The sequence below is a fragment of the Strigops habroptila genome, chromosome 5 (assembly GCF_004027225.2).
Source record: "Strigops habroptila isolate Jane chromosome 5, bStrHab1.2.pri, whole genome shotgun sequence".
NCBI classification, from domain to species: domain Eukaryota; kingdom Metazoa; phylum Chordata; class Aves; order Psittaciformes; family Psittacidae; genus Strigops; species Strigops habroptila.
Genome location: NC_044281.2, coordinates 53,986,802 through 54,007,941, shown reverse-complemented (window position 1 = coordinate 54,007,941; position 21,140 = coordinate 53,986,802). Strand labels below are relative to the sequence as shown.

General features: G+C 40.0%; 1 protein-coding gene across 2 annotated transcripts in view; it reads right to left on the bottom strand.

Annotated features, from left to right (window-relative positions):
- Nucleotides 1-21,140, bottom strand: part of ADCY5 (adenylate cyclase 5) — a 216,093-nt gene that overhangs the window by 41,225 nt on the left and 153,728 nt on the right. For both annotated transcript variants that reach the window (XM_030487012.2, XM_030487014.1), the window contains exons 4-8: nt 18,728-18,839; nt 18,414-18,541; nt 14,645-14,803; nt 13,460-13,601; nt 3,671-3,811 (exon numbers count right to left, since the gene is read on the bottom strand). In XM_030487012.2, coding sequence (XP_030342872.1) covers nt 3,671-3,811; nt 13,460-13,601; nt 14,645-14,803; nt 18,414-18,541; nt 18,728-18,839 — 682 coding nt within the window. The remainder of the gene's footprint in view (nt 1-3,670; nt 3,812-13,459; nt 13,602-14,644; nt 14,804-18,413; nt 18,542-18,727; nt 18,840-21,140) is intronic.

Sequence of the window (21,140 nt, the reverse complement as noted above, 5' to 3'; positions counted from 1 at the left end):
AAACATGCTGTAAAAAGCAATAAAAATAGAAAGCAGCTGTGCTGCTGCTCTGCTATTCTCCAGCTCTTTTCAGACTCTGTTACAGCCACAAAGCTGATCCTGTCTAGGCTTCTTTGCCTGCCCCAGGTGAGCAAGGCAGCCCTCCACCCAGTTTCATGCTGGCAGCACCACCTGGTCCAACAAGGCTGGCTTCCAGGGCCAGGGCTCCAGCAGAACTGCCAGCTCACAGCAAGGCTCTTTGCCCTCCCAGGCCATTTGTACCTGATCTTCCCCTGCTGCAAATTTAACAGCTTTTTAGGGGCAGCCACTAACCCAGCAGCCCAACTCAGTACAGTACCCAGCACTGGCTTTCTCTGGGCAGCAGCTCCACCAGCTAATGAGGTCAGGGTCAGCAATGGGCAACCTCAGTGTCTCCTGCTTGCTGCCTTCCTTTGGAGGCTGTGCATGGCAAGAAAGGCCACTGCAGAAGAACGGGAGGGGAAAAAGAAGGATTGGGGATGGTCTGGAAAGCAGACTCATGTATAAGGGAGATGGAGAGGCTGTTGGGCAGGATGGGATGAGCTGGCACAGTTGCAATCCCAGCTAGAGGCCCCAGATAGCTAGGGTAGGAGTAGGAAAATAACTCCAGTTTTCCATTTTAGATTACTGCTGCATGGACACATGTAAGTTTTGTCTTATTTATATGTAAGTGCAAGTGCCTGAAAAAAATGCTGTGTGCCCAGGGGACCAGCTTAGGCTAGTAGCATCATAGAAAGGTAGCTGGACCCAGCAGAGGTTAAGCCCCAAGCTACAGTGCAGAGAGAAGCAAGGACCAAACACCTCTCCATGCTGCCAGCCAGGCTGCCCTTCCACACAAATGCTGTCGGACTCACTGCTGACATGCTCAGATACAGCAGCATGTTGAAATGCAATGAGAAAAGAGGGGAATGGGCTAAAGGAGTATATGGTACTAATCCATGGTGCTAATCCATGTCATCCAGGACTACTGCTCATATATCCTAAGAACAGAGACAGCTACAAGAACCAGCATTCAAAGGAAAGAGAAATGGCCAAAATTCTGTTTTCTGTAACAGTTCCCTCCCAAAAATGCAATTCAGGGAACTTTAATACTCTCTTTGGGGGAATTTTAAGTAGTGCCACAAAAAAAAAGTCCCTCTGTCTCTGGAAATATTGTTGTCTTCATAATGCAAAATGTTCTAAGTTTGTGACAAAAACCATGTCCTTTATGAACATCCATATTACTCCCTGCCGACAAATGTATTCATATCTACATATCAATATAATGTAATTGCACATCACTGCAACATTATCTGGCTCCTGCATGAGGGCTATCTCACAATTACCCTTGTTAACACTTGTTTTGAAATTACAAGGCTAAGGAGCTCCAGGTTTTAAAGGGAAAGGCAATGTTGCAATTCCTGCCTTCAGCATCCTGCTTTGACTAATCCAACCTTACATGTTCCTAGTTTCCAACAAAAAGGCTGTATATAATTACATGCAGGAGGTCTGGGGGAAAGGTGGGTGATGTGGAACAAAGAGTACATTTTCAGGAGCTTTGACAGCTAGTGCGGCTTACCAAGATCAATGACATGTCATCCCAGAGGAGGACTGAAAAAAGCCTTCGTAGTTCTGCTCCCCTTCTGTGTTCTGTATTTCTAAGCAGGCAGTTTGCAGATAGTGTGCATGTGAGTGCAGCCAACACACACTGTGTATGCATTTAAGCACACACAGCATCTATGTAATACAATGTTAGAGATCACAGGCAAATAAAGTACTGCGCAAAGCTGGGTGGAACAAAGGAATTAATATTTAAATTAGAAGTTAACATAGAAAGAGTTGAGACAGGAGATGAAGTAATTGTTCCTATGATCTAATCAATAAAATGTCCATTTAGGAGAAGGTAAAATGGAGACACAGGTCACAGAGAGCAGCATGTTTTCATTTTGACTAATGCATCTCAAACACAAACCAGTGGGAAACACTGTAAATATTAGACTTTAAAAAACAGTCCCAAGAACAACAAAAATTCTAGCTGAAAATAACACATCTGAATCAGGTTTAAATTGGCTTTCAAGGAACAGCCTGATGCATGCAACATCAGCCTCTCAAAAAAGAGTTTAATACAAGAGGCAGTACAGAAGCACAGATTGAGTGGAAAAGATTTTTCTGAGCTGCTGAATTTATAATAAGATAAATACCATTACAAGGAAAGGTTCAAGATAAGGAGAGGAAAAAAAAAAAAAAGAGAAGCTCTTCCTCCTACAAGTGAGGGGCAGTGAAGTTTTTAGGACTCAGCTTGATATTTCAATAAATAATTATGTTTTTCCAACTGAACAACCAGCTAGACACGGCAAACTGTAATTAACACCAAGAAGCATAATATCATTTGGCATGCTTACACCTTGTTTCTGAACAGGAGGCTGCAAGAACCCCTGAAAAGCTATTCAAAGAAACTTATAATTATAATTATGTGTTAGTGTGATTAGGCTCTTCTAATAATGTCATGCCTATTGAGTGCACTCTATTGAAAACCTACATAAAAAATGCACAGTTCCGCTGATCTGTACGCTTATGTCAGAAGCCCTCATTTGGAGATCTGAGAAATGAAAGAAACATTACTATGGAGATTAAGAAATTTGGTTTAGCACTGTGAAATAATATTATGATTGAATAATATTAGCACCAACTATTAATAAATGTGCCAGCATTTCCCATTAGAAGGCATCATATGCAGTTGCTTATAGGTATGCCAAAATTTTTAAGCTGTGGGAGAGAATCTCATGTTAAAAAGTTCTTTGAATACTTTAAGGCTTTGGTGACCTGGAGCAGAACTTTGACTATGGGCAACAAAGTGGGTAACAAATATACACTTTTGACTGCGCACGAAGGGTCAAAACAGCATTAATAAGGTCATGGAGCAATCTGATTACACATGCAATCATAGAGGTGCTAAATATTTTTATTATTACAAATACCCATTATAATAGAAACTCTCTTTGCTGCTTCTTTATTGCAGGAAACAAAGATATCATCTACAACTTTATGTAAAATAAGCCACTACAGTGCAATTGCATTAGTCACTAGCTCTTGTTCACTTTAATTTAGGAGGACTGAAAGCTTAGGAGGACTGCCTACTAGCTTAGGCAAATTAATCCATATACTTGAAAATGTATTCTCAAGAGTTAAAGACAGTGGCGTGATTCCTGGCAATCCATCAGTATGTATGGGCACGTAGCTCATAGAAGGTGAACAGCATCTGGCAAGCTGTTCTTGCAAGCAAGAAACCTTTGCAGGTGCTGAAGTCTGTAATGATCTAGTACAAATGTGTGCCAGCTGCTGTTTGAATGCTTGGGTTACTGAGCAATTTTTGCAGCTACTCACGTTTTCTCACGCAGCCTGGATGAGTTTTCAGAACGTGGGATAAGTGAGACAAAAGAGTCTTCTTTGTGCCATTCAGCCTCCTTTCTCCTCTGAAACAACTCTGCACCTCATCTCATGATCACTCACCTCCAGATAGACCAATCATTATTATTTCTGCAGTCAAAGTAGAATTTACCCCCATTTGGAAAATGCCCTCAAGGACTGCAAAAACCATCAGACAAAGTAGGGAGAGATATATAATGATGTACAAAATAGAAAATAATTTAATTTCCATAAAGCAAGGCATTACCATTCTCTTCATCTCCTTGGAGACCTGGTGAGGTCCAAGGTGGTTATAAAAGGGCCGGTCAACACCCCAGTGTGGCGGGTTGTGGCTGATGGAATTAGCACGCTGACGGTTCATCTTGGCTATCGTGGCTTTCTCGTCTTTCTGAAATACGAACGAGAGAGAAATGCAGAGTCACTTTGGAAATGTTTACACGGCAGTCATTCTCCAACCATCTCTCACCTCTGATCTCTCACTCCAGAAGTTGGCTCTGTGCCTCGAACTTTATGAAGTGGCTGCTGATCAGAAGCAGTCCCGATCAACCACTTCTTTTTCTTCTCATTTTTCAGAACACTTGCCCCTAAGTGGTGCCCACCATTTTACTTCTTTGCTTGTTCTGAATAACTACCAAAAACTGTGCAAACACACGGAGCATTCCAAAATGGATACATCTGTTTTCTTTTTTTGTAAACTGAATCAAACTGAATAATTTCAGATTGGAAATAGCAGTTCCAAGCTGAGGTACTACCTAGAGGGTCCTCAAAAAAAACCCCAAAACCCAACAGGCTGGTGTGTCTGCAAGAGAAACATTTCACAGAATGATCTGGTTGGAAAACAGGAGCCTTGGAGCTCCTTGAAGCTATGGGAATGAAGGAAACCTTTGTCTGTGTGTACAGGCAAATAATTTTCCACACTTGCAAGAGCACCTTCCCAGGCATGCTAAGGAAAGCATGTAAATCTTACAAACAAATTAACTGTGTATTTATTAAGGGTAGTGGTGTTGCAGAGTGTGACAAAATGGTCTCCTGTACCCTAATGCTAGCTGCAAATTTTCATTGCCACTAACTTTCCTGAAGTTTGGACAAAGTCTTTGGCTTTGTTATTAGAGCTGGCTTTGAATCTTGGTTGTAACTGGAAAGTTTGCACAGGATTTGTTGGAAAGATTTAATTCAAACTCAATCTTGGTTACAGGAGCACAGAAATGCAGCTAGGTTAAACAACAGGCTGGTTAGTGCCTTACTTTGAATATAGTCTCTAGCCAAAAAGACAGGCAGGTTTCCACGTGGAACGTGTTCTACAGAAAGACAGGAGTTTATTGCACAAGACCAAACCCTTTAAAATCTTCTTCAGCAAGGACTGCATGAGATATGCACAGTGAGGACTGTGAGATTTATCTGTACTGACTGGGAAGGCAGAGAGGTGGCAATTATTACATCCTTGCTTAAAAGAGAAACTCTGGAGAGGCTGGAAATTCAGATGGTAGAGATATCTACAACTTGGCTGTTTATTACTTGAGATTTTTTTTTTTTTCCAAGAAAATTGCTGCTTACATGAGATTACTGAAAAAAAAAAAAAGATGTAATAATTTTGTATTTCAGAAAGTATTCAGAGAACTGAATCATTTAAAAAGAAAGCATCAGTTGTTTTAAACTCTAGAAATTTGGTTCAAATCTTGTATGACTATACAGATAGGTTTGCATCTTTTATTGCCTGGAGTTTGTTTTCCCTACCTATTTATTTTGATTCCACACTATTCGCTGTAACTTGTGCCTGCCAGGGGTTTGCACAATAGCTGGTGTTATTTCCATGGTAACCAGAGAGTTAAATGTCAAGTGCAATGCTGCCTTAAATTATTTTTTTTTAAGAAATTTTAAAGAGCTTGCTAAGATTCAGTGCTGGGAAAGCTGCCTGATTGACAAGCATGGGAAATCATCATCTCTTGTCTTGAAAAAAAGAGACAGCTATGATGACAACATTTCCCATGAGACCATAAGCTTACCACGTAGGCACCAAACATTGCTGGGAATGTAATGCTGCAGGCTCCACGGCCACTAGCTGGGGACACTTGCAGTGCCACTTGCAACAGGAGCCCTGTGCTGGACACCTGACTGGCCTTGTGACAGTAAGTAGCAGTGGTCACCACAGCTCTGGGCTGCCAGCAAAGATCTTTCTCCACCCCACCAGGATGACAAGTGTAGGATCTCAAGGAAACAGTGGGAGCAAACCTAAGGGAGCTGTCAGGTCCCCAGGATGTTTGCTGGGGAGAACCGTATGTGCTCCCACATTGCACTCCCCCAGGACATTAAGTGCCTCCCACATTGCCTCTTCCCTGCATTGAACCCACCACCTTTCATCTGCGAGAGCTGTAAACTCTTTAACTTGGCACCAGCTGAATTTCACATGAACAATCATGACAGAGCCCCTGGATAACCTCCAGGAGAGCTGTATTTTAAATGTTTCTAAAAATACGGCAATGTGATGCAACACTGATGTCCAGATTTGAGTTGGTTTGAGGTTTTGTTTTTTAAAAGTCACTGCTTTTTATGGTCTCTGCCGTCACTTATAGAGATTTCTTGTGGGTTTTTTTCAGTTATGCAATCTTTTTCATAGTTATACTTCTTTCTTCTATGATGTGATGCCAGAAAACCGGTAGGAAATACAGTTTCATCATCTCCAAGGAAATATATATTGTTTTCAATAATAGAAGTGGCACTGTCAATTTGTTTTATTACAACTTAGTGAAGGGTTTTCAACCAAAAGCAAAAAAAACCCAGATGCTGAAACTAGTCTAGGGACCTATAAAGCAAAGCTATTTGGTTACATTACAAATGCCTTTACCATCAACAGATGATAAAAGATACATAGAACAGGTTTCCTCCCATGAGTTTGTAAATTTGGTTAAATTTGAGAAAAGCCTTAATGTCAAAAAATCCAAGCAGACATACTAACCCTTCTTGGCCAGTGAGTGATTCCTCTACCTGCTGCTAGTGCTGGTGGCTCTGAAGCATCACTTCGTTAATTTGAAGAGTACAAAAGACCTCATATATGTTTACTAACACATCTGGGTTGAGGTAAGGGGGGGACAAATGGGTAAATGAGTACGTACTTCTGAGATCATTTCTAACCATGAGGTCAGGCACCACAAATTTTCATGGCTACATGAATTCTGGCAGTATTTCCCCCCACATCCTGTAGAACTTTTCCACTGGATTGTGAAAAATGTTTCCGATCAGATTAAAACACATATACACAAGCATAGTGGATTTTTGGCTTCCCACATTGCATACTGTGCTACTATATTATTTTGAACAATAGAGCTTTGTTGTTAACATCAATACTTATTCAAAACCATTGTTTTAAACTGATATTTTAGAAAGTTGAGCTAATTTATTTTCTGAAAAATGACTTGTTCAGTGGGTAATAATAATAATAAGCTCTAAAAATGAAGAATTAGAATGACCACAGCTCCTCTGTGGAAATTTATGAGTATCTCTCCTCTGTTTCTTCCTGACTAAGTGACAACATGAAGAAAAGTTGCATACAGGGCTACCAAAGGCATGACAAGACTAGAAAGAAGAATAAAGAAAAGCAGATGATAATACTTTTCAGCCCTACTCATTACAGGTACTACCAACAACAGAAGCAGGTGCAAAAGGTTCTGATAGCACTGAGATTTTCAGATTTAAAGTGGTTAAACTCCAGAAAGCTGTTGTGGGAACTTTTCAAATCTGGACTCGCAAAGAGACTGTAAATCTTATTCCCAGGGGTTTAATAAAACACAATAGTGTTCCCACCACCAGTTCCCACACACTGAGCTACAGTAATGCTACAGCAAAACTGCAGAAATTGCTGGGATTTTCTTATACTTATCAATTGCATCAAGAATGCCTGGTTAGTGTGCGATAGAATTTTCCAACATATTGATCACTATCAGTGCAACAAAGCAGTGAAATCTAGCATGAATCAGCCATTTCAAATTCAGCTACATATTATTCTTTAAATAGTCTTCAAGTCCTATTGACATGTGAATAATGTTTCTTGTAGTATTACTTGCTCCAAACAATTGCCTTCATAAATCCACAGGAGTGGAACCCTGCTGAGCTGTGATTAAATTCGTTAAATTGAGGAATCATCACATCAGACTGATTGTGTTTTAGGGTGGTCACATGCACAACATTTACAGGACCATTTTGTTTCTTCAGCTGGATGGAGTTCCAGGACACTATTTAGAAAAGAATGAGAATTGTTTTTCTAGGAGTTACAGCCAATATTTGATTGAGCTGTTTTAAGGCCACTATCAACAATCTTTTCTGAAACAGTTGTGTACCTGCTATTGTTAAAAGAAACACCCATGTTTATTGCAATTGAAAGACATTAGAAAAAAGATTAACATTTTTTCAGTTTGCCAACTTTGTGCACTCTGCACTGTGTTCAGTCAGCACTATTGCTCATTTGTTGACAGTCACATTTTGTTTCTTTTTATGTTTAAAGCAAAGCATTTCCCCACACTTCTGACAATGTTGAGGACAATAAAACTAGCTGTAAACCTAATGTGCTGTTAAAATCCTATTCACCTTAAGTCTGTTTCCCACCCCTCCAAACATACTTTTCTACTCTTCTCAGAGTGAGGCTTTTACCAATGATTAGAAGTGGCGAGAAGAGTAACTGTGATGGTTCTGCAAATTAGTGCAGCACCTGATCTCAAAGAAGAGCAAAAAGTTGCCAATAACCACCAAATGATATGCTCCCGTACAAACTCCAGAAGCCTGGGCAGCACAAGACCTGGGTCTACCGGATACTACAACAATAATTAAGCTGAGTACTGTAAAAATAGCAGGGATGTGACAAGACAGCAGTAAAGACTGAGACAGAGGTTTTGAATAAAATGCAGAAGGAGAGATATGAAAGCTGTGGAGGTGGAGGTACAGGGCTGTGTGTTGGGACTGCTACAGACTGCAGGGTAAACTTTAAAAAAAAAGTAGAACAAGAATAAAAAAACCCCTCTCTGTAGAAGGATAGAGACATTGTACTGACTAATGCTGAGTAGTTCACTACAATGCTTCAGGGTTAAGTTTGAGAATCAGTAAAGATTTGGGTAATAGTATTAGTAATTCTAGCTGATAATTCACTGTTTATCTGGAAACACAGACTTTCAGATAATGAATGAAGATGCAAAACCACTAATGGAGGAAAGACAAACATCTCAGAGAATTCCCATGTTTCACAGAATCACAGAATCATTAAGGTTGGAAGGGGTCTCTGGAGATCATCCAGTCCAACCCCCCCAGCCAAGGCAGGGCCACCTAGAGCAGGTTACACAGGAAGGTATCCAGGCGGGTTTTGAATGTCTCCAGGGAAGGAGACTCCACAACCTCCCTGGCAGCCTGTCCCAGTGCTCTGCCACCCTCAATGTCAAGAAGTTCTTCCTTGTGTCAAAGTGAAACTTCTTGTGTTTCAGTTTATGGCATTGCTCCCCGTCCTGTCACTGGGCACCTCTGAAAAGAGTCTGGCACCATCCTCCCGGCATCTGCCTTCGAGACATTTATATGCATTAATGAGATCCTCTCTCAGTCATCTCTTCTCTAGACTAATATAGATTAATTTCTTTCATGCTAAGGTATGAAGTCCATTAGAAACAAATGAATGAGAAAAATAATGAGCACAGAAGTCACCCTGTGTAAGTCACCCTATATTATACAGGGATAACAAAAACTTAAAAATCTACATTACTCTAGAAGGAGCTAGAAGGAATAACTGAAAGAACAGATTATTTCCCTTCAGATAATCACTGCTGCCACAGTAGAGGCAAAAGGGAAGAGGGATCATAAGCATAGGTTTATAAACGGAAAACATGACTAAGCTGGAAGCAAAAATTAAGTGTGATGTGCTGAAGTCAGAAGGACAACCTCTAACCCACATTGGTGCAAAACTGCCAATTGCAATTTCAGTTCTGGTAACAGATACTTTTAATAACTATTTAGTCAGGGATCATGACGCAGAACTTGTAGAGGAGCAAATGCTGGGCTTGGATTAAGAGCCTTGAGAGCATCAAGTTTTTCTAAACAAAAAAAATACTGTAGCTCTCACTGTAGCTTTTTTTTTTTCCCCATAGAGCATTTGACAGAGTACAGTCCTGGCGATTAATGGCTAAAATAGGCGAGGAATATGAAGCTGGGCAAAGAGCTGGTTTTCTGCAAAATGGCAAGAGATGGGTTTGAATGAAGAAGTACTAGGCTGGATGAAAGTTATTAGTGGAGTTACTCAGTGATTAGTCTTGGGGTTGATTTTGTTTCATTTTTCTCTTATCGCATCTGGCAGCAAGTGTAGCAATGACAGACTTTGCTAATGAGAGAAGCAGAGGTAGTGTTTGACAGATAATTAAAAAAGGAGCATTGGCACCCAATGTTTGAGGACTAACATAGTAGTAGTGGGACCTGGGACATTCAAATATACAAAATGCATGACCATTCACTTAGAGATTAAAATCAGAAACATCGCTTCATTATCAGGAATCACGTTAGTTCATCACAGTATAAATATCAAACACCAAGACAACGGAACTATGCCAAAGGTAAAGATTTCCTTTGACGATCACAGAAATGAAAAGCTTGCTATAAGAGCTTGTGCTTGTCTTTTCTTCATTGTGAGAAGACGTTAGAAGAGTTTGTTTTAGGAGAAAAAAGGTTGAGAGGGAGAGAGGGGATACAATTGCTGACAGCAGACACCAGACATCCAGGGCAACCAGGCACCAGAACAACCAGGTTTTAGAATAGCGCACTGTTAGCTCTAATGGGAGCAAACAAACCACAGCAAAAGATTCAACAGATCTTTATGGTGGAGCATGCTAATTTTATGGCAAGGATTACTTTGTATATGCATATATACTTACACATATATGTGTACATATGTGTCTACATGTACATGTGTATACATATATATATACACATCCACGCTACAATGAAATGCAATGCACCCTTTGTATCTCACAGAGTTAAAACTGGTTTGCATTTTAATTATCAAAATCCTGGCTTAAGGAATTGAAAGCAAACACAAGGAAAACAAATTTGGAACTTTGGATCTATGTTTAAAAAAAACCCCACGAAAACTTTTATCTAAGGGAACATAACACTGTGATAATAAAAGTCACTCCTGCACTGCTCTGTGGGGTACCTGAGCACTACCTTCTTCACAAGCAAGTGCTCACCCACAAGAGCAGCAGCATCACAGGACAGAGCAAACAGAAAGGTGAAAGTGGATTTGGAGGTAAAGATGAGGAGAGAGAAACCTAAACAGACTGTATTTTAAAAACTTCACAGCTTACTCTCTTTCAATAGAAAGCAACTCTTCTGTGTACCAGATAGAAAACTGAACTACATTTTCAGCTCTAGTGATGTTACTTAAAGGCTGAGTGATCAGAATATAGCTTTTTTCCCCCTGAAACTCAACTAAATATATTCCAGTTAACAGCATCCTTAAGAAGGAAAAAACCTATTTTCCAGGGAGGGCAAGTCAGAGTTCCTGGAACAAAAGTATCATATAAATATTCCTCCCATTTATTCTGTGCCAAAGAAATGGCATTAACACGATGAAAAAGTCAAATAAAAAAAAAAAAGTCAGGAAATTCAAAGTTATGGCTCCACATGGCAAGAGTAAGCAGAAAGGGTGTGGAATAGATGCCGTCACAATTTATGCATTCATCATAACTCCTGGTATTGCTTGATTTTGATGGCTGTGGGACTAATGGACCAGGTATTCAGATAATTCAAGCCTGCCAGTGTGAACTGAGGAATAGCTCAGGCAAACAGCCTCTTGGATCAACTATGCGTCTGCCCCTGGGTCAGTGCAAATCCTGTGCCTTGTGTGTGAGGATAGCAGGAACCCAGACACGACCCACAGGAACCCATTACTAAGTTAGGTGAACATTTTATGGCCTTTACTGGAACAGACTGAACTGAAAACCTGGCTAAATACCTCACAAGAAGTAATTAAAATCAAGCAGAAATGGAAGGAAAAAGTGAAGTGCTAGAACTTTGCCTAGCATCAGGCAAAATATTCAAGACTGACTGAGCTGACCATGGGAGAAAGCTTTTCTCACTTCTGCTCTTCATATTAAGTAAAAATGATTTTTTAAAGAGGGACATAACTTTATTCACAAAGGGATAGAAAATGGCTTTGAGAGCAAGTAACTTACAGCAGTATGGGCAAACCAGGAGCCCCTCGACTCTAAATACTAATATCCCTGACTTTGGCTGGCAGTTTCTTTACGTTTCAATTTAGCACAATAATTACATAGAGCATGTGCATGTCCCAATTCTTAGCTATTCTGGGATGCAGTATGTTAGAGCAGCATTATAGTAGTGCCTAGAGACTTAGCTAAGAGCTATGCTGTGTAACAGAGCTGCAATAAATACATAGAAAGCAGTGAAAGAATGAGAAGGAAAAACCCATTTTAGTTTACCATGGAAAATCAAAGCACAGAGATGCAAGTTCCTCAAAATCTATGTCTAGAACGGAATCCACATCTCTCCTAAGCCTATGTCCAGTCTCCTAGTCGAAAGACAGGCCTGTGTTCAAAAGCAAAATTAAGTCCCAAGTGCTCTGTGTGTCTGTTCTTGAGTTTTTGCCTAAACTGGCAAGGATCAGAATCCTGATCTTAGGTTTTCTTCTTCACTCCAGTGAAACCTTCAGTTCTCCATGCATATAGCTTGGTGAGTGCATGATTTAAGAAGTCAGTATAGCTTCTCCAGCCCAGGAGATGGGGTCTGGCCGTAAGAGTATTTTGGTTTATGTTCTTAAATCTTCCCAGCAAAAAAATGTTTTAGGTATAAACATCAGCTGGCCCACTGACAGGCAGTGATGCTTAGGAAACAATAAACTTGCACTGCAAGCTCTAATCCTCTTTTGAAGATTGACAATTGTTAATGAGATTTATCTTATGAGCAGATAGAAACCAAAACATCATCTTCTTTCTTTAGCAGATGATAAGGGATTTTCTTGGAGATTTTTTACATAATATCGATTAAAGAGATTCAAGGCATCCATTCTCTCACGAAATGAGGCAACACTCATCTGTATAGGTGTTAGTGTTATTTAAATCAACCATGCTACTGGAACATGTCACTAACACTAATTCATTTTATCTCCTAGTAGTCATATTTACAGCTGTGGGAAGGTTTAGTTGGTCTTAGACTTAGAAATTATTTTCAATTAGATTTGAAATTATTTTCAATTCAGGCCATTCTTTATATGCTTCCCATAGCAAAGTAGTGTCTATAGTGCAGAAATTACTTAGCAAAATGTTATTGGCTAGACTCAACTAGATGATCAAAAAGATAATTTTCTAATATTACAGTCTATCATTATTTAAAAGAATACAAACTAGTGATAATATCAACCTATTTTATGTTATTGGCAGTGTCACAGAAAGAAGATATATTGGCTGAAATCCACTGGAGTTTGATTGACTCAAGTTCAAGCCAGTAATGCCCTAATAGTCTTATTTTGTGCAGCCTGACCGTGTCATAGCAGTAAGTATGATCTCATCCCACTGACACAGTGACCATCCATAATTACAGTGGGCCAGATTTTCCCATTTTCAGAAACAGGGGCTGAAAAGTAATGACAAGAACTGCTCTAATTTTTATGGTCATGGCAATAACTGTGAGCAGGTGGACAAAAACACCTCTGGCTGTTTCTGACAGAAATCTTCATGGTTTTAAGAACTTGTACAAGTATCAAATTTAATTGAAAAAATACACATTTATATTAAAAACAATCTTCAAAATTATTTGAAAACTCAGGACAGTTTCTTTGATAGAACTAGAAAGTACTTGTTGCAGAAACCTTATGCAGATGGTGGCTGCACTCCCTTCTATGCAATCAAAAGTTCAGGAAGAGGAGAGAGAAACAGGAATTTTTGTCATGCAGTCAACCCACTCATCTAGAAAGGCTGGTGTTCACTCTGCTTTGGTGAGTTAGAGACTATCTAGTTATTAAAAGTATCTAAAACTGCGTTAGTTTGTTTGGTCTTACCCGTTTCTGGCTGCACCGTACAATCAAGAAGGTCTCAATACTGTGCTCTTTGAGATAAGCATTGCGTTCTCCTCCAAAGCCCAGCTCCACCTCATAGTCTCCATTGAGATAGTTCAGGGTTGCTTTTGTTATGTGGATGCGCCTTGAATGAGACAAAAGACAAGCCAGTTTTATAGGTTCTGAAAAGATATCACCTAAAAAGCCAGTTCCTGTCAGTGACAGGTTCAATGTACTGGAACAAACAAGCAATATACCCCTGTTTATTTAGCCATACTGCTTCTCTTACAGATGTAGTATGGGAGTTTCATCTATTTTAAAGGAAGCAGGGCAGAAGCCATCTTCTCAAAGAGAGAGGTGTTCACATTAAGCACCTTACACATAGATTTATAAGCACCTCCTTAGATATAAAGCACTCATTCTTTTATTCACTTTGCTCTAACATACAGCAGACACATGTTTTTGGCAAAGACAGGGACTTGTCAACTCAGCGGACACATGTATATACTGAAGCATGTATCTTTTTTGTTGTATCACATTAATCACTGTTGTACAAGAGTGCCTTGTAAAGGTATCCTATCAAGTACCATAGTTTTATGCTTTCATCCAAAGCAGAGAAAAGATGGAAAGGCATATAGAAAAATTCTCTCACAGAGTCAACTTGGCAGCAACTCAGATGGTCCGTACAGTGGTGAAACAAGGACCGATTCTGCTCCCTCACAGGAATAATTCAAAACAAAAGGCTAGTCTGAAACAATGCTTCAGACAATGCATATTCATACATATGGATATTCATACATTATCCATCGACACCTGGGATGCTCTCCAGCAAACACTGTTGACATACGGTCACGCCTCTTTGTAACCATAAACAGCTCTGCTAGTGCTTGCACAGAACTGCTCATTTCTGTTGCATCTATCAACTTTGTTTCCTGGAGAAGGAATTCAGTTCTTACCACAGAACAATATGCCCATCGGGGCATTTTGTAGACTTCCTGTAACCAGTGACGTGTACACATGGAACAGAATAACCTTGGTAACATCTGTACATGCTTAAAACACTACATCCACAGTTCATTTTACAACAGACTCTCTAAAACTCTGTCTTCCATTTCACCTCCTCACTGTGACATGTCAGACACAAAACAACACACGGATTAGCAAGACAGCTTTGATGAAGCAACTTACCCAGCTTTGCCCCCTGCTTCCATGTGGTTGGCTAATGTAACATCGTTGGACCACACATCAAACTGCCACTTCCTAAGGCCCAAGACCCCACAGTGAACTCTCCCACTGTGGATTCCAACCCTCATGTTGACATTTACTCCTGTCACCTCCCGGACTAGTCTGAAAAGAAACATGGGAAAAAAAGACATCTCTAAAAACCATGGTTGTAGTCCGTGGCACAAACTTGCATCCAGAACACCAAAATCCATAATAACCCATAAATCATTCATGTATACACATGGTGCTGCTCATCCACATCAACAGGACAACCAAACAAAACCAGACCAGGTGTACTACTCTTGGTTGGCCTGGCTGGCCAAACAGAGACCTAATTAGAAAGGGGAGCCCTTGGACTTAATCCATGTACTCTGAAGTCACAGTCAAGTTAACAACTTCTTATAAAAAAAAAAAAATCTTTCAGGCAGCGCTGGCCTCTGATTTCCACACCAAAGCTGGACATAACCTGCCAGCATTTAGCCTCATTAAGAGGTGCATGTTGCAAAGAGAAAAAGGAAATGATTTCAGAGGTCTTAATTTGTCTGTATGGCACCAAGCATCAACTCTTCCATGGATGAAATATGATATGTGTGTGAAATACCTCACTGCAGCTGGAAAGCTTCTGCTGGGCTTACAGGGCTTACAGCTGCAGTCAGAGCAGCAAAACCAGAGAACCACATTTATTAGAGTCACTCCAAACAGGCAGCTACAACTACTCTCAGTTCTGATTTTAATGAGGTTTTGGATGCTCTGCTTACTCCCAAAATGACTGCTGAAATACTTTGTGGGTTTTGCCCTTTTAGGGCAAAAGTTAACTTCAAGAGCTGTTCACATGAAAAACATATTTAGGAATGTGGGCAGGAGAAAGTCTTGATGAGGCCATCAGAACTCTGCTCATTATTGCTGATCACTTCATTCTCAGAATGTCCATGTTTCACAGGTAAATTTACCTACATCACACTGCACAGTCCTTTCCTTTGAGTTATTAGTTCCTTGCAGTATGAAGTTGTACTTTATACCTATCAGATTTCAACCTCTTTGGTTTTCAGGTTCATCTAGTCCTTTCTAGATAACATCTTGTTGACAGGTAAGTCCTCCCAACTTCCCGACATGAACACAGATCTAATATTTATGCTTTAGTTATTAATAAAAACAAATGATTAATGATAGACCAATTCTGGACTCTAGTTCACTCTTCACAGCATGATAGGCCCTTTAAAAGACTGTTCGAGATGACTTCCTGCTGAAACAGCTCTTGCTCTCTTAACAGTTCTTTTTTCCTTACAATCCCTATCTTTCATTTCATTACCTACTCACTGAAACGACATTCATAATTTTTATTAACAAGCAGCAGATTCTCTACCAGGGAAGGGAAGCTGCATATAGGTAAGGTGCCACAGGCATACAAACTGAAAGAGCTCCAACCACAACACTTGGGAAAGTAATAAGAACTGGGGTGATGAAAATGCAGCTGCAGCCGTAAGCCTTGTAAGGGCAACAGCAGCTGCAGTGTGGGTATAACACTGAGGAGGACGGAAAAACATGCTGCATGAGTGTTATAAACCCTACTGCACCCTCTGCCAAGCCACTGACAAGTTACTGACACAAGACCAGGGAACTTCTCTTAGAAGAGTCATGGATGAAAAGGTGACTTCCTTTAGACTTTGCAGCAAACAAATGAGTTGGTTATCCTTTATAGACAAATGAAATATCCCTTATCTTCAATTTTTTTTTTTTCTTTTTAGTTCATTTATATCAGCAGTACAGTGAATATAATTCTATCTTTCTGATTTGGGGTAACACTCCCTGCTGTTATTGTACACAGATGAAATCAGCCTATGGGCAGGACCCAGTGTTGGTGACGCCTGCAATCAAATGTTCAGTAGCTATTTGTTACCTGCAATCAAATGTTCAGTAGCTATTGGTTACCTTAATTGTGAAACCTCTTATCTTGATCCTTAGGGGAGGAGGAGGAGGGGGGAAGCAAGAGTAGTGAGAACAGAGTCACCTTCCAGACTTATTAAGAGATAAGATTGTTAAATATATTCATCATTCATCAAGTGGGAAGCAAGTTTTAAAGCCTGCTGAAGAGCTATTTGTAAACAAACACTGAGTGCAGTTCAACTCCATGTTAATTTCAAGGAAAGGTGGGTTGCAGTTAATCAATGAAGTCTAGACATCCTGGTGTTACTCAGCCTTGTGGGAGATTACACAGCAATGCGTCAAGGTCTCCAGATTTCATCAGGCCAACTACTGCAGAAAGTGAAACTTTTCTGGGCAATGTACACAGTACATTTTTTGCACGGCTGGTGGCTAAGATTTGCTTCATGTGTTTGACAAGACACCTTGTCGCCTGCCACTTAATAGCATCCTTTCAAGGGCTACTGAAAACAAATTACTTGAAACTCCTTTCGTCTTGCATTTTGCATGCAAACCCCAAAAGGAGACTGGTGCAAAGTAACAGAGTTTAAAACCAGGAAAGTAGTGGTAGGAAGTCCTGAGAGTGTACACTGTATACAAAGCAAGGAAATGCTGCTCAATGGAGTCCCCTGGGTGAAAATACTGGTTTTCAAACTATCTGTGTTATGAAAATGAGGTTGAAAAGTGTGGGTGTGTATTCATTTACAAGATATACTGTATCAAGCTCAGCAAATAGGTAGCTCTAATTTTTATTACAATGAAGTAGAAACTCCATCAATTTACCGAATGCGAGAACTGCATAGAGATCTTCTACTTCTCTGTTGATATCACTGACACTTTAGAGGATGCTTCCACAAAACAAAAAAAGCAAGAGAAGGGAAAAAGAAGCAGAGTCTCTGTGCAGCAGGGATGATGTAGATAGTAAGGTCAACCGAGTTACCATCCAAAACTGACTGAATTTTGTGCTTAAACTTGCCTACACTCAAGATGACCAAATAAATCTTCCCTCCCTGAATTCTGACAGAATTGGCATGTGAGAGCTCATGTTCGATGCAAACAATATTCAATATTGTCCACAATTCCTCAAGTAATATAACTAGATATGTGTCTCATATTTGCCTCTCTGTAAAGACAGGCATAGTCTGGACAAATACAGGATTGCTAACCTGACCTCAGGGGCAGGCATAGATTCAGAACAGATTTTAAAATAAAAAAGTAAAGGCGAGGAAGTAAGTGGAAATAAAGGAACAAGCATCATGGACCTGTCTCAGTCTGTGCCAGACCAACTTTATGGTTTTATTCAATAATTAATTTAGCTAAAATAAGAAAGTCTTCATCTTTTTGGCCTAGTGACACATGGAGAAGGATTACTGAAACCAGACAAGATACCGAAACCAGACAAGACAGACCTTAGCAGAGGAATTGTAAGGTGAGTAAAAAGCTGGTTTAAAGACAAATAAGTGAAGAGTGACTGAAATTTAATGGAGTTACTATTAATCCTCTGATTTCATATTTCTGTAATTCACTGGAATCCTCCTTTGGGAGTGAGACTTCCAGTAATTACAATAACCTTTGCCTTTCTCATCAGGAGATTGAGCTCTGATATCCCTGTGGCTGTAATGGATTCAAGTGTCTGTCTTTCCACCATCAAACCTTTACTTACTTTGTTTTCTTGTTCCAGCTGGTCTCCCTTTTTTGCTGGCATCAGTTCCCTGGTTTGGCTACCTTGCTACTACTGTAAGGAAGACCTAACGGGAAAGAGAATCTGCTTGCTATTTGTTCCGAAATTCTCCATGGGGAATATGGTACTTACGAGATTGCCTCTATCATATCCATTCCCATTTCAACACAGCAGTGTGCATGGTCAGCTCTTGCTTCTGGCAACCCAGACACACAGTAATAGCAATCACCCAGTATCTTGATACGTAAACAGTGGTTCTCCTGAAAAATAAATAAATTAACAAAATAATAATAATGAAGGAGAGAGAAGTATTCAGTCTATATTCATGCTTGCAATAGCTTGCCTTTTAGGGCAGTGAATATTTACAGAAACCCAGGGAACCAGCACAGTATGTCATTCTTGCAACAGGGTAAGAAAAAGAATCAGAATTATAATAGAAAACTTACAGCTGCTAGTTTATCAAATCTGGCAAAGAGCTCGTTCAGCGTCATGACCAACTCCTGAGCAGTGCACTGGGAGGCCAGACTCGTGAAACCCTCTATGTCTGCGAAGAGGATGCTTGGGAAAAGAGAGAGAAAAAAAGAAGAAAGCATTACAAAATTTGTTGCTGACATTTGTGCAAGTTCTGTGGTAGAAGTCCAGGTATGGGGAGGCATGTAGGGATGCCCCAGTCCTAAAGAAGCAAGGATATCAGCATCCCTAATGCCACCTTATGATACAGCCTTTATCACATACAAAGCCCTGAGGGGCACAGCCTCATCCACTCCAAAGATTAGAAAGGGCCAGAAAATCCTGCAATCCTTTCATTCCCCTACCCCTGCCCCATGTCCAGAAAATTTACGGTGCACTGGGAGTTCGTGATGGCGTGATAATGCTATCGGCCACCATAAACAACAAAGCACTCCTACACAATGACCAGATTAGCCCAGCTGTAAAATCAACACTTACCCATTTTGTTCACATTCCTCAACCTCTCGGCTCAATAACATCACCTGTGTCTTAACTCTGCTGCAGAAAACCACACTCCTCTGTCTGCTTCCCCTGCTGTCAAAGTACAGCCGCAAAATAAAGCTCCTCTCTAGTGAATATCCTTAACTTTCCTACCTCAGCTTTCACCCCGCTTTGGTGTTCAGCTTCCATGCACACAGCCCAACTCCGTGGCTGGCAGCACCCTGCCTGGTACCGTGTGCCTGACAGATGCTCCTGCAATGTTAGAAATGCACAAAGCCAGGCACGGCGGCACTGCGTGCTACCAGGGCCAAGGCTTGGGTGCAGCAGGGCTGGCTCGCCATGCCCTAACGCACTCACTGTCCTGGGGAAGGCTTACTATCAGGCTTTCATTCTCTGGAGAAGGAAGTTTACTCTGACTTACTCTACTCATGTACATGCTTCTCACTCATTGCTTTTTTTTTTTTTCTCCTTGGCTTCTAAAGAACTAGAGAAATTAAACCTCCCATTTGTACCACACCTTCCAGCTGGCTCAGCCCCTGAAACACTATAAAAATATACACCTATACTGCTCAGGAGCTCCCCTCAGCAAGGCTGCAAGCAGGCATAACCCGACCTTCTGCCAAACGACGAGTGCAGCCCTTGCCAACTGAGGCAAACCTCTGCTATTGCAACAGGGATATGGAATCACTCCCATCCATCCAGGATGGACTGGAAAAGCCCTCTGAAGGCAGCGTGAACTGTTTTGAAAGCACAATTATTTGAATCACAAGTATTAATAATGATTCTTTGATTTCAGTTAATCGATATTAATGTTGTACTGCAAAGATTATTTTTTTTTTTAACTGGAAAAAGATCCTGCCTCACTGATAATTAGAACATTGAAAATATTGATTTGAATCAAACACAGCCACTACGCTGTATTTAAAACTATTCAGTAAAACAAGCACCAGACTATGTCTATATAGATCTAAGATAAAAATGTACATATGCATATACATTTATATAAATATAAAATTTGGATATTGGATACATTTGTATCCAATATACATATTGTCCAATATACATGTGTCCAATATGCATATTGTATATTGGAACACTTATCAAGTAGTTGATTTCTTCTTTGAAGTTGATTATTGCATCAAGCTGAACTTGAATAGGAAGAGAAATTAGAAGTGTAAATAACAAGCACTTTGGATTAGTTTTTTTTAAATAAAGCTCCAACATATTTTAGGCAACTTGCGGAGGCTGTTTTCAGTTGGAATCCCCTCCAATGTCTTCAGACAGAAAGCAAAGACGACAAAAATATTTTCACAAGCTTTTTTTTTTTTTTTCCCCCCCCCTCAAAAATCCAGAGACACATTTCAATTCTGGCATGCTTTTCATATTTTCCTTCTGCATTTCAACTCCAATAAATCATCAACCAAACATATTGCATTAAATGTTTCTTTGTCAGTAAGACTGAAGCTAAAATGTGCAAGAAAAAAAGCAAGATAGGAATACAGGGATGTCTGAATCAAAATATATGTTGCCATTTTTTAAACACTTGAGAAAATAAACAAAAAATAAACCAAAATTTCACATATTTACAAATGAAAGTAAATCTCCCAAAGAAATACACTTGAAATCAACTGCAATCTTAAGAGATGTCTGTATTGCTTGCTAAGCAACTTAAGTATGTGTTAATATGTAATGTTCAAATAGCAAATGTCTCCAGTTCTTGTGGCAGTAACAAAATGTATCCTGTTGCAAGCATGTTCCTCTTCCAGCATGGGGCAAATCGCAAATTCCCCACAGCCATGTGTTATGACAGGAGGAATAAAGAGTAATTGCTGCTCTGACATCCAGATAGTAATGGGTATATCTGAAAATACTACACAGGAATGCCTTAGGCTTTCTCCTCATTCCTGA